Source organism: Rhincodon typus, unplaced genomic scaffold, assembly GCF_021869965.1.
Source record: "Rhincodon typus isolate 14 unplaced genomic scaffold, sRhiTyp1.1 hic_rhity00001694, whole genome shotgun sequence".
Lineage (NCBI taxonomy): Eukaryota > Metazoa > Chordata > Chondrichthyes > Orectolobiformes > Rhincodontidae > Rhincodon > Rhincodon typus.
Window position 1 is genome coordinate 6,432 of NW_025967332.1, and position 15,250 is coordinate 21,681.

A 15,250-nucleotide genomic window follows, 5' to 3' on the forward strand; every position below is an offset into this window, starting at 1 on the left:
AAGGGTCTAGGCCCGAAACGTCAGCCTTTCTGCTCGGCCTGCTGTGTTCATCCAGCTCTGCACCTTGTTGTCTCGGATAAACCAAAAATATTGCTGATTTGATACTTGGTATACGAAGAGTTTATTGTTTTTGAACCAGAGCAGCAGCTCAGGAGCATTTGCTGACATCTGCACTAAGGATTGAAGAAGTGGCTAGTAATCCCTCCAAATGTCATGTGCAGAGAGTTTAGTTATGGCCAAAAATAACTTGTAATACTCTCAAATTTGGTTTCACACATGGTGAATTGATTAGGTTCTAGGGAGTGTCAGGGGCCTGTGCAATCATTGGATAGAATCTTTTACTCCTGGAGGTCATGAGCTGGGACTCAAAAAAAGCAGTTACTTAGTTTGGTGTGGCCGTTACCATACAATAGCACCTTCCCACCCCTGTCAAAATTTAGTTCTGGACAGAGACCCCCTTACTGACCTTCCCAAGCTGCTTCAAATTGATGTTATATTACTTAATAATGACCACACAAAGGTCTCATAGACCACTGCATTTCTACTAACCCAGCTGGAGGCAATCTGTCAGCGTGTACTTAAACAATAGCCACCTCGCCGAAGGGTTGCTGGGATTGGGATACGTACATAACGTACACCCTACTACTCCCAACCTCAGAAACATCATTCACCCACATGGCTTACATTTGTTCTCTGTCTTCTGGAATCATGAAACTCCGGGCCACGGCCTCTGGTTGGCTGGCCGCTCTTACAGGGCCTTCTGCCCCACTACCGTGATTCTGGGGATGTCCCTCGTGTGACTAAACACTGCGTTGGAAGGGGCAGTGCAGGCGTTTTAGCAGCCGTGCAGGTGTCTTAGCAGCTCTTCAGGCAAGACCCCAGTGCCTCAATAACATACCACCTACCACCGCCTTAAGATGAAGGGTAGGGAGAGTTGAGAAAGAGATATTTAAGTCTTTTTCCCGCCTGTCTACTTAAATTGTACCTTAATATAGTACTGATCAATATTCCCTGGCATTGACTGTTCCCCATCTGGGACCTGGAGGACTAGCATGTGATTGTAATGCTCAGCTACTACCCCAGCCTTCCCTTTTAATACCACTGCTTAGGCATACCCTGAAGAAATGGACTTCAACCAGTCTTTAGATTGATTATTATTCAGACTGGCAATTTCTTGTTTTATCAATTTGGGAAGAGCCAGATTCCTGAGAGATTAGAAATATCTTCAAGAAATGGTTGACCCTCTAAATTTTTCTCCTCCCCGCAAAAACAGATTGCCTCAAGTCACTTCATTCAAGTTGTGGTCACCAGAGTGACATATAAATGCTTTTGAGAGTTTCTATAGGTAAAAGATGTTAATCACTTAACACTATAACATACCCTCCAAACTGCATATTCTGGCTGGGCTATAAAAAATTGGTTGTTAGTTTATGATTTCCACTCATTCAGGTCTTTGCCTGTAGTCTCTATTCCAAAAGAACACTGGAGCAGGAGTACTCCAGACAGCCCCTGTTCCATATTGCCATGGCTGATCTTGGGCTTCAAGTACACTTTGCTGTCTGCTCCCCATATCCTTTGATGTCCCAAGATCAAAGCTTTTGACTATATGTAAGGTTGGGATAGACAATCGTGGAACATCCACAAGCATCTTGGGGAAGAAAATGCCAAAAATTCCCTACTCTTCAGAGTTTCTCCTCATCTCCGTTCTATATAAACTTTATCCTTAGATTTTGTCCCATGTTCTGGATTCGCCAACTAGTGGGAACATGTGCCTAACCAATCATGCCCCTTTATCGAAAAGCCACTAGGCTCAATTTACACAGCCACCCGCTGTCTGACAACTGCTCAATCCAGACACTAAAGTTCTTAATTTTTGCTGTACCAACTTAATTCATGTATATCTGTCCTATGTGGAGACCAAAATTGCACAAAAATATTCTAGTTGTGATCTCAACAAAGTCCTGAAAAAATAGTAACAAGTCTTCGTTATTCCTGTACTCTAAACAGTTTGTAGTAAAGGCCAACGTGTCATGTCTCCCTAAACTTTTGCTGGACCTGCATACAAATATTCTAGGTTCCTTCGATCAACACACGCAAGTCTCTCTGACTATGAAACATTCCTAGATGATCAATATCACCCAGGTTTCCTTAACTCCAAAACAGTGAACCCCTGCATTCTCAGTATAATATAGGAAAACTCATATCATTTAAGGGGCTGGAAAGATAGGTATAATTATTTCAACACTTCCAAAAAAGACTGTGCAAGGCCTCAATGAAGAACCAGATTCTTCTAATACAGTATTCCTCAAAGGGCCCAAGAGCAACATTCATAGTGAACTTATTTTCCTATCTCCATCTTTCAACATGCAAATATTGATTTTAACTTTACTAACCAAAAGCCTAATAGACACAGTTCAGAAAGACAACAATAATGTAATATCAAAATATATTTTATTCTGGACCTCTTTCAGATCTGATGCAAATTATGGTTGTCAGATCAATACAATGCAAAGGGAAGCTGCAACAGAAGATGTGCCTCGGTGGTGATAGTTTTAGGGTGAAGTGGTGGAAGAAGAATTAGGGAAGGGGTGGGAGGAAAATCATTAATGTAATGTGAAACCTAAATACATTATCAGGTGATATTTACATGGTCCAGCACGGTATGGTACATCAAAAATCAGTCTTTTTAACAGGTACAAATAAAAACAGAACGATAAAGAGTTCAAAGAGTAGAAAAAAACTTTCATGGCCTGGTTTACAGGTTCACAATTTTTAAAATCTTAATTTGAGAGAACTGTAGAAATGATGCAGACATGTAAATCCACTGCTAGAGGAGTAGTGCTAGCCCCTGAAATCATCCTTTTATGCGAGTCATTCTTGAACACAATGTGTCTAACGCTGTCTTCACCAACTTGAACACTTCACTTGCTTTGAACTATTAAGTTTCATTTGCAGCCCTTTCTAAAACAGCATGTGTTACGGAACAAATGAGCAACAGTTTTACCAGCACATTCATTCAATATTGGTTTGAATAAGAGGTGGAGCTTTAAATTTGAAGCATTGAAATTCTTGTGAATTTGCTATGTGTTGTGTATGCAATATGTCTAGCTTTAGGTAGGTCAAACAATGACAATTTTGCCGATTAGGGTCTGTCAAAGTCCTAGCAGATCTGAATAGGAATCTCCTCAGATCACTAAAGTACAGATTTTCTTAGAACAAATAAGAAGAACAAACCTATGTTTGGAAAGTGCCGCTATCATATAACATTTGACTGATGTAAAAATTATGATAAATTCCCATCTTCAGGTGAGAGGTTCTAATCAGCCTCAATTTTTGGATAGTCATGTCTGACTGCCAACCTTTATCTAACTCTATATTTTCCACTTGAAAATTAATCAAAATTGTCCTTACATATGTACCTTCAGCAGTGTCAAAAACAGCAAATAGAAAGCTACTTGCATGGTTTCAATTCTTTTTTTAAAAATGCTTCCAGCCTGTTATCCACAGTATTAGTCAACTCTCAAATGCTGTACCACTGATGTATATATTCTTTTAAAAAGATTTAACTGTAAAGGTTTTAACTGTTTGATTAAAAACTAACTAGGGGTACATTAAATTCTTTCGGCCAACATCAAGTATAAGATGCATTATGCATTATTTTTAATGAGAAGAATGCAAGGATTTTTAACTTGGACTGTAACAGATTTGCAAACAGCAGAACTCAAAAGAATGATAAAACCAGTCTCATTCATCACCTTAGTACAAAACAACAGAAGGGCTGGGAAATAATGGGATTTCTTTTACATGTGGTAAAGCTGCCTAATCATTTATCTACATTTGACAAACGGCCCATAATAAAAGTCTAGGAGCCATTCAACCTTTTGCTCAACGTGAGTGATGCAGACATTGCAGATTATATATAGCAGCTATTTGATTACACCATGTTACCTATGATCAGTTCCAAATGTGATTAACAGATTTTTCTCCAAAGACCAAAAAAATCTAACCTCTGTGCAGAATGTCTTCTTCGTCAAAAAAAAACAACTGGCCTTGCATTTTTAATGAGTTGGAAAACAGATCAAGTTTGAAATATTGGATTAAAGCTTTTGCAACAGGAAGCTCATTTTCATTGATCTGTTGCTGCATGGGGCATGGGAAATAGAAGAATACCTTTGTTAGTCTAAGATTTTATAATGCATTAAATCCAAGGATTTGAAACCTCAAACGTCTTTTCTTCGTGTGAAAAAGTAATCGAGTGTCTTGTAGCAGAAATATTTGTTTAACCACTTCATCATCTGAAGAAGGGTCCCCTGAGGTTTTAAAGCTCAGATATGCTATACTTTATAGAATATACTTTTATTCTAAAAAAAGCTATTGCAATTATACTACCTGTACTTTACTGAACAATACAGCAAGTGCAAGTACATATGAGGGCTGAGCCAAGATGAACCCATGTGTAATACATGAGCACCAAGGAAAGAAAATAAAAGCAAAGTCAACCCTTACCCTAGCATTAACATAAAACATATGCCTGCATGATTTCTGCCCAATGGCAGAGGGAGGGGGAAAGGAGGTTTATCTCATTGCACTGGATAGGTTTTTAAAAACATTGCTTAGTGGACTTGCGTCCTTAATACTGGAATCTTGCTATGAAAATTATGCTTTAGTTAGTTCTACCAAAGCATAAGTAGAATAACAGCAATAATCCTCTGTCCAGAAAATTTATCTTCAAAATTCTATAAGCTGCTCTGTCAATAGTGCACAATCCAACCATACGCAAACTATGGTCTTAAAGCAATGGGATGCATCCCTGCATCGATTCTCTTTCTTTGTGCCCATTTGTTTAACTCTCATAAATTGGCAGAATCATGTCCCCATTAAGAAACTACTACATTTTAGCCACATCACCTGTAAACCACAACTTGTTACCTATGCCTGATGTACATTGAAACTAATTTTATGTCAAATTTTGGAGCAGTTTTATCTTTCCCCACATATTGATTCGTGAGCCACAAAATGTACCAAAAAAATACCAAATACACTGTTATTTTGCTTATAGTATCCATAAAAAAGTTTTTTTCTAATTGCGTGTTAAGTGTCAGTAGGAAAAAAAACAAGATAAACAAGATACAGTCACTCTCCTACATCATGCAACTGTAAACTAAAGTGAAAAAACAATGTTTAAAACAAGGGAACAAACTATTTGCTGCTGTTTTAAAGAAGCTGATATGTCTGCACACAGATCTGCTGAACTGCTGACAAGATAACTCATTCTACATAGACTCTGGACCAAAAAAATAAAAGATATTTTTGTCCTCTGATATTATCTTCCCATTTTGGTACACATATGGTCTCATGTCAAGTCTTTATTTTTCCCCAAGTTGTTTTAAACCTTCAAGAAAAGTCAACTTTTCTTTGTGGGTGGAGCTTCCAGCATTAAGCAGTCAGGGTACTCTTCACATCAGGGCTCAACTGTCCTTGGTTGTATTCGGACTTGTTTTGGCTGTAGTGGACTGGCCATGGTTCAAGTGAGACTGTAGCAGTGCATGGGGGCAGGGACAGTCATTTTGGCTATGTACACATTCATTGTCGGTCCATGGCTTCCAGCTAGCAACGCTATTTCCGCAGGTCTAGCACACAAACCTTCAAGAAAAAAAACAAAATGTAAGTTCATCCAGCAGTTTTATAAAATCATTACATATTCTCTATTAGCTTTTTATGCCTAATGAATGACATTTACATTTGCAAAGACACCCACCAAGTACTTTGAATGTATTAGAATAAATGTGCAATTATTAATCTAAATAACTTTGCAGAAGTTATTGACTGTTAATTGGAAATGATCACATCAGCTTAGAACGTAGTTACAGAATTTTATTTGTCTCCTGACTACAAGTACTTGAGTTTGCATGTGGTAGCAAAGTTCAGGAAGGAATTTCAATCAGTAAAATTCCAGAATTGGTGAGGCTATTGAGGAATTTAAATAGTAGGATAAGATTATAAATTTGAGGTGCTGAATATGAACTTAAGCCAGTAAGCATAAGCATGATAGTTGAACGTAGGAGATCGATAACACTATTTCGAACGTGAATTAAAAGGCTGGAGGATGGAGACTGGTTAGGACAGCTGGAATAATAAAATCTAGTGTAGATAACAGTATGAATATGAATTTCAGTGGCAAAAAAAGGCTGAATCAGGGGTAGGGGAATGTAAAAATGGAAGTGAGGTAGCAATTGTAACAGAATTTGGAAGCTTAGCTTGGCATTTAACAGGGCATCACGATTGTAAACACTCTTGTTCAGCCTGCAACACTGATCAGGAAGAAGGACAAAATTGGTGGGAAGAAATTGCATTATGATGGTGCCAGAGACAGAATGGTTTTGGTTTTTAGTCTAGCTGTAAGACATTATGTCACATCTAAGATGTTGAACAAGTAGTATAACAGCATTGAGGGAAAGGAAAAGGATGGGCCCACTAATAAATCAATATTAATGATGGAGGAAAGGTAAGAATCCATCCAAGATATTCTAAAGTATGGTAAACAATAACAATATTAAAGGAGAGCTTTAAGGAGTAAAACTGGGTAATGCTCACCAAGTAGGATATGGTGCCAGAAGAGTAGGGAAGGGAACAAATTTTGACTAATAAGGGCCACCTACCATGGCAGTTTCAACAGGGTATGAATAACCAGCTAGGAAAACTTTAGTAGATGCATGTCATTCCCATGCACAAGTCAGCTTCAGTCAAAGTCAGAATGTCATTGTACAATTAATTAAAGATGGTATGGATTTTTTGCACAGATGAAGGGAAATTCTGTATAGAAACATAGACTGTGAGATAACTTACTTCAGGTAGATTGAGAGAGCACGACAGCAAGCTTACTGGGACAGGTTAAATCTCAGTAGGAGCCTTAGGTGAGGTCATCAGAGGAGGGAAAAGAGGGTTTTTGTTTTATTCATTCACAGGATGAGGACATCTCTGGCTAGGCCAGCATTTATTGCACATCATTAATTGCCCAGAGCCAACCACATTACTGTGGGTCCGGAGACACATACAGGACAGACCAGGTAAGGAGGGCAGTTTCCTTTCCTAAAGGACATTAGAAAACCACGTAGGTTTTTCCTGACAATGGCAATGGATTCACGGTCATTCATCAGACTCTAATTTCCGGATTTTTACTGAATTCAAATTCTGCCATCTGCGATTGTGAAATTTGAACCCGGGTCCCGAGAACATTACCTGGGTCTCTGGATTAACAGTCCAGCAATAATATCACTAGGCCGTTGCCTCCCGAGGATATTGGGACTGCTGCTCTTATGAGACAGGCGTTTCATTGTCGTTTTCAGAGAATGCCAAGAAAGGCACAGATGATACCTGACAGCTCATTCAAGGGAAATTGAAGCTTGAGGCAGAAGGCTAGGACATCACAGTGGCAGAGGTGGGTTGTAAATAAAGTACCCAAAAAAGGGGAGAAATGAAAGGTAACATGACTGGATGACAGCAAAGAGAGGAAACAGGTCAGATAGATCAGGATACAAATCTAAAAGACAGGTATAATGGCTCAGAACAACAAGATGGATGACTGAATAGAGGGATTACACAGGCAGAAATTATAACAAATATAACTTGGTGAGAAGAGACATTCCCCCTTAAATTATACTTAGTACCTTAATGTTATGTTACATCCAATTAGTTAAGTATCACCTCACCAAGTACTAAGGCAAATTGCAAAGTGAGCCTCAAGACATTCTCTATTTTTAAAAACAAACCATGTTTGCATTTTCGGGTGAATTGATCGCTAATTATTTACTGGTAAGGCATTGATTCCTTGACTGAACTAAAATTCTTGACAGATTTCTGGGCAAAGGGTCTCTGGTTTGCCCCAATTCCGTGATTGTTTAGGAACTAACTGGTTACGGTACAGAAGGGCCTCTAATCTTTTCTGAATGCAGATTCCATTTGCTTAAATTCTTGTGCACTAACAGCAACATAAAACACACTTTAAAAAGACCAGCATCAAACAAATGGAGAATCAGTCCCAGATTCAATGTTCTACATAGTAGTTTTATCCTAACATATTGAATATTTGAAGACTTGATTTGTAAATCATTCGATATAACTTTTAAATGCAGCACAACTAATCAAATTTACCTAAATATGAAGACCTTAATAAATTAAGTAGGCCAACATAAATGTAAAATTTTCATTAGCATTTAATATGAACTTCAATAATATGGTCAGTAGGTGGAGACACTGTACAAAAAACATCCATTGGAAACTACAACACACAAAATAGTAAAGAGGCTGTTTATTTCATTGCAGTCAAATTCAGTATCTATTACCAGTCAATTCATAATACTCAGCTCAATTTTGATTACCCATCCTTTCTGTATAGTATATACTAGTTAATCTATATCAAATGTAGCTTTTTGCTGAGACATGTCAAAGGCAAGAGGAACATGGCACCTCATAAGGGTCAGACATTCTATCCTCATTTTGACTAAATATTTGGACTAGAAAGTAAAGAATCACAGAACATTTACAGTACAGAAAGCAGTCATTCAGTCTGCAATGGTTGAGTAAACCAATCACCTAATCTATAGACTTGAAGGTTTTCCTTTTAATGTGAGTTCAAGGTTACTGCCTCAAACACTAAACTGGGCAACAAATTCCAACACCGACAATCCACTGATTGAAAAAATTTTTCCTCATGTCCTCTCTGATGCTTCTACCAATCACCTTAAATCTGTGCCCCTGTATATGACCTCTCTGCTTGGGGAAACATCTGCCTTGTGTACTCTATGCAAACCCCTCATAATTTTACACGCCTTGATTAATTCATTCCTCCTATTTACAATTTTCAAGCTCTGACAACATTGTCACAGATCTCTCTGTATTCTCTCTATAGAAATTATGCTTTTCCTGCAATTTGGTGTTCAGAACTGTATGTAGTCTAACTAGTGTCTGAAATAATTATGGAATGACATTCCTGCTCTTGTAAATACCTGACCCAATGTCGAAAAGCATTCCATATACCACGTTTACTGCCTTATCTACCTGTCCTATCAGATTCAGGTAGCTGTGGGCATGCACTCCAAGGCCTCTAACTTCCTCTATCCCTCTCAATACCCTTTTGTTTATTTGTACTTCCTTGATTTGTTACCCCTCCTACAAATGCACTTGTACAGATTGAATTCCATTTGCCAATGTTCTGTCTACTCTACTGAACCACTGCCATCTTCCTGCAGTCAACAGCCATTTTCTTCCCTATCTACTACCTAGCCAATTTTCCTATCGTCTGCAAATTTCCCAATTTATGCCTCCTACATCTAAGTCTAAATCATTAAAAATTTACCACAAGCAGCAAGAGAACCAAAACTGAGCCCTGTGGAACACTGCTGGAAACCACTTTCCATCTGTAAGAACATCAGTTGATCACTGCCCTTGTTTCCTATCACAGAGCCAATTTTAAAAATGATCCCTCAAACCAGCTCTACACCTTGTTATCTCCTATACATGCCATGAGCTTTTAGCTTTCTTAGCATTCTGCCATGTGGGACCATGTCAAATGCCTTAATAAGATCCAGGCAGACAACATCCTGTACCAGCCTCATCAATCCTCCTTTGTTACTTCCTCAAAATATTTGACACAAACATAATCCTCCCTTAACATAACCATGTTGACTATTCTTGATTAAGCTGTGACTAGGAATAGTTAATTCCTGTTTCTCCATTTATTTCAAGGATTTGCCACGGTCAGAATAACTATTCTATAATTATTTGGTCTTTTCCCCATATTGTTATTTAAATAATGCAACATTTGCAAATCTCCAAACCACTGGTATCTCCCCTGTATCCAGTAAGCATTGGAAAACTATTCTCAGAGCATTTGTTATTTCCTCCCTGGTTTCCTTTAAACAGCCTGGCTTACAATTCATCAGCCTTGGTGATTTCTCCACTTTCAAGGAAGGCCGACCCTCCAGTACTTCACTTTTCATTATTTTACCTAATATTTCTCATTCTATATATACTAAACGAACATCGAATTAGGAAACAAAATATAGATTCACTGTACAGGCTGAGGAGCTAAGTATGTAAAACTGATGTAATTCCACTGGCAGAAGGGCATTCGTGTGAGATGTGTTTACGTACACAAGTACCGTTATAACATAAAAATAAAAATTTATATTGGAAAAGGGTTTGACAGATGTTTAATATATTACAAGATGGAGCGCACGGTGGCTCAGTGGTTAGCACTGCTGCCTCATAACGCCAGGGACCCGGGTTTGATTCCACCCTCGGGTGACTGTCTGTGTGGAGTCTGCACATTCTCCGTGTCTGTTTGGGTTTCCTCCGGGTGCTCAGGTTTCCTCCCACAATTCAAAGATGTGGTTAGGTGGATTGGCCATGCTAAATTGCCCGTAGTGTTCAGGGATGTGTAGATTAGGTGGGTTATAGGGGAATGGGTCTGGGTGGGATGCTCTAAGGGTCGGTGTGGACTTGTTGGGCCGAAGGACCTGTTTCCACACTGTAGGGATTCTATGACAAATAAATGGGTTATCGGTATCAAATCTTGTTGCCAACTGATGTCCTTAAAAACTAGAAGAAACGAATTCTACTTCTAATTTTAAAACAAGTCTAAGAGCATTTTAAAATGGGGCTAAATTAATCTTATAATATATATTTTAATTTAGTTAACTTTAAATTCTGCTAATATATAGACGGATGTCAATTGTGATACTTACTGAACCATCTGATGCACTTGCACCCACTTTATCCCCAGCTGCATTCCAGCAAACTTCAAAGATTCCTCCTGTTCCCCTGTAGCTATGGACAAGAGCACCTGTCTGTAAACAAACCATTTTATTTCAATTATCAGAGATAAGACAGAGTACCAAAAATTTGAACAACATGCAGTGACTGTCAAAGAGTCCACATGGTGCACTGCATGTGTTTGTAGAAATTAATTCAAGCATGCACTTGCACTGAAACAAACTGGTTGAAATCAGACACAACCATCATTTCCTCTGTGATAATAAATATACAAGGGCAGTTATACATACAGCAATATTGCTTGCTTATGTTATTATCAGTTGTCCAATATAAATTCTACATTCTATAATTCTAAACAAAGAATAAGACTGACAAAAAGGGAAATGAACTGGTCTTCAACAGCTGACAGAACTTACCTGTGTGTTCCAGATGTGAACACATTTGTCAAAGGAGCCACTAGCTAAGTACCTGCCATCTGGGCTGAATGCTACACTGTATACAGGTTCCTGGTGTTTGGTCAAAGTATGGATACAGATACCTCGGTCCACATCCCATAACCGTACAGTGGAATCAAATGAAGCACTGTGGTGGGGAAAAAAAACTCAAGTCTAACAGCATTCTTCAAAAGTCACACCAGCAGCACTCATAACACATTGAAAATATTTTCAAAGCTTCCAGTAAATGGTAAAGTACTGTATCCATGCAATGAAAGAAAATTATTTTAAGAAGTGTCTGACTCTTTGAGGAGAAATGAAGCATTTATTGCTAAAGTGCATACAGGAATAATTATTTTGCGATGAGAGTCACCACAGCTCAACGCATCTCTGACTATATTACAGATGTTAATAACCAGCTGATGAAATTCAGATCAACAGAAACACTTTTTGATCAAGTGCTAATCGAGAGCCATCACATCAAGCTGTAAAATTCAATGCCAGACCTCAGTGTGCATTCATTGTAACCCTGAATCATTCCAGGTTTTTGAACAATTCCACATGTTTTACATTAAAACTTTTCTGTATGCCAGTACCAACGGTTATAATCAAAGTTCACTGAACAAAAGTTAGTCTTTGATTACCAGGAAACAATGATAATATCTAGTACATACTAGAAACACAATGATTGATATTTACTTAACCTATTAGGTTTATGGTCTAAAACCCATTCAGTAAAAGAAAATCAAGGTAAACAAACAATTGCCAATATTCTGCATTCATTATGCATTAATTAGTCACATTAAAAAAATTTGAAGCTTCCACAGAGGAAGGGGCCTGTCATGCATGTGCTTTTAATTTCCACATTTGCGCCAGCCCCCTGCAAGCGAGTGTCTTCCCACTACTATACAGGAAATATACTAAAGCAGTACAGCATATAATTGAATACAAATTAAAAATATTGCAAACAAAAACACAACAGAGAGAAGCAGGAGTAGACGATAAGATCTATTAAGTCTCCTCTACCATTTAATACAATTGTAGCCGATTTTGGACTTCACTTTCCTCCCCAATCTCACTATTCCTTGATAGACCAAACATCTATCTCACAGAGAAGTATATTTAATGATGGAGCATCCAAACCTCTGGGGATGCAAATTCCCAAAGATTCAAAACTGATAATGAAGCCTTTTAATCCTAACTAACCTCAGTCCTAATTAATTGCCACTGCATCTTGAAACTGTACCCCTATATTTTAGATTACCCCATCAGCAGAAATAGCCTCTCAGTTTCTACATTGTCAATCCCGTATGCTTCAAAGCCCCTACAAAATCTTGTATGTTTCATTCCTGTTATTCTAAGTTAAAGGCCTAGTGAATGCATATAGTACTGCATGCTACCTACGTTAAGTTTCAGTTTCAGTTATATAGCTTGTCACTTTTCTCATATCCAACTGATTGGCAGCATTTGCTTAAGATGTAAGCACTTATTTAATGCATCCTTCTTTAAAATATTTACTTGTCTCTATCTCCTTCCCTTATAAAGCATATTCTTCATCTGGTACTGTAGTTCCTGAGCTAGTAATTGGTGTGGCACAGGTTGAAGAGGGAGAGGAAAACTCCTATTGCCAAGTTTCATGTGAACAGGTGGTGGTTGGTCATCCACAGCAGCATAGTGCTTTGTCAACATCCCCCTATCCTCACTGAAAAACAAATTTTGTCAAGATACATTGTAACAGCTAAACTTTTGTTCTATTGGCTGTTAACAACTTTTCTGTCAAGTTTGTCATGGTACATCCTGGGAACTGTAGGTCCCCAGGAACAAATCAAGTAATCCAACAATTAACTGGGACTGTCTGACTAGTGCATTCTGTGGTATTTCCTGGTTAGTCAAAGGTAACCCTAAAAGAAATGAATTTCAGGGATTTGATTGCTTGGCTTTCTGATTGTAAAATAGGAAATGATTAACAATTTGTTCACGTATTCACCTATTTTAGATGCAACTTTAAAGCAGCAGCAACATTTAATGGGCATCTTGACAGACACATGAAAAGGCAGACAATACAGGGATACGGACTGTGAAGAGGCAAAGGGTTTTTAGTTGAGGAAGGTGACATGTCAGTGCAGGCTTCATAGACTGAAGGGCCTGTTTCTTTGCTGTATTGTTCTTTGCTTGGGAAAACCAGTTTCTTCTCTGTTACAACGACACATTCTCAAATAGAACACCTTTGAAAGGAATGACAAATATGCAGAGATACAGGACTTCTAATTATATACAAAAGACTCTTTCATACCTTGCTAACATAAGATTGGCAGTTGGATTGTTAGTACCAGGTCCTGTTGGACTCCACTTAATAGTATAGATTTCCTTGTTGTGCGCTTGTAAATCATGAACACATGCATCTTGCTTCATGCTCCAGATCTATATGAGAAACATGATAAAAATCAAATTAAGGAGATATTCAACACCACAATACTCATTTAACAGGTACATTAAATAGACCCATTGTAAAAAAGATCTACTGAAAATAATATTTAATATACATTTAAGTAAAAAGGCCACTCTGCTCATCCTTTCCATAGCTCATGCTGAACCAAAAAGTAAATTTTCACAATACATTTCTAAAAGCATTAACTTTTCCAACTCTGAATTAAGCTTTGAAAACTCCAGGATGCAATATCATGATTTCACTTATTCAAATGCACAGCCAGTTGAAGCACACAAATGATCAAGGTCTATATATGATCCCACAATGTGTTCTGAAAGCCTTCTTTAATATATACAAATGTTGTAGAACATTGATGCATGCAGCTGTCTTCAAGAAAGGGAAATCATCAACTTAACACTGGCTGGAAAAACGTGTGCGAATACAAGGAACAGGGGAATTCAAATGGGGTAACAACCAAAGATAAGATCTAAAAGAAGGATTTACGAGATATTTGAAGATAAAGAGATAAGTTGCCAGGCAATGAGGTGCTGGGAGAAAGGCTATGGGCCAAGAGCTGGAAAGTGGGATGAGATTAGATAGCCCTATTTTGGCCAATATAGATACAAGCGGCTGAATGATCTCATTTAGCCATAATTTTCGGTAATTCTATTTGTGAAATGATCACAGATACAGTCAATGTCTGGAACTCATGTCCTACACGCAGAAGTCAAAATAAAGATTTTAATTGTTTCAGCAACGTGGTTTAAGCATTTTGAGCTTTGTTCTTTTTCATTTGATTTAAATTGTCCATGTTTGGTTAAAAATTAGTTCTCCAATCACCACGGTCAAATCTACAAGACGTACACCATTATTAAATATTCTATATTAAATCATTTTTTCAGCTGTAAGAGAACTTTTAATGTAATATTTCATTCACAACAAATTAAATGTCACAACAAAAAAATGAAACATTAATTACCTTTAAGGTCATGTCATCAGAACAAGATGCAAGCAGATTCCCCGTTGGATCCCATTTGATCGCATTCACTTCATTCTGAAAACAGATCCAGGTTATTAAAAATGAATAAGATATTTCTTTCATACCTGCAGCCAGAAACTGTTGAAATTTAACATAAATGAAATATGATCTTGTATGTTGAATATCAGTACCAGGAACAGATTATTCAATTATAGTCAACAAATGCGAATCAACATTAGCACAAAATTACGGCATCAATTCTGAAGTAGGTACAACAATCAGTCTAAAGTGGTAACACCCTACGGTAGTCTTAATCAATTAAGCGGACCAATCGAAGCTGTAGTCAAGATTCAAAACTGACACTAAAGTTTAAAAGTCTTCTAAATTGAAAAGAATGATTTACAGATTCACATTAAAAATTCTGTCAACCTACACCACTGCAGTGATTTGAAGTTTATCGAAAACGTAACATAAAATAAAGCAAAACACAGTAAAGGGTATTTTATCCAACACCTCTCAAACTGGAATGCTTCATCAACCAGCATCTCTGATTCTCCTGAATCTATTGCACACTTCAGTAATCAGAATACTTCCTGATGCTAGCCAGCACCCAAGTGCTAGCAGATAATATTGTAA

General features: G+C 37.7%; 1 protein-coding gene across 1 annotated transcript; it reads right to left on the bottom strand.

The window, feature by feature from the left end:
• Window positions 1–2,434: 2,434 nt before the first annotated feature.
• On the bottom strand, window positions 2,435–14,752 carry LOC125481318 (F-box-like/WD repeat-containing protein TBL1XR1; the record flags this gene model as incomplete). Its single annotated transcript, XM_048592704.1, has 5 exons — window positions 2,435–5,643; window positions 10,746–10,847; window positions 11,190–11,355; window positions 13,501–13,628; window positions 14,615–14,752. Coding segments are annotated over 5 exons (561 nt in total), but the record flags the coding sequence as incomplete, so codon positions are not given.
• Between the last annotated feature and the right edge of the window lie 498 nt (window positions 14,753–15,250).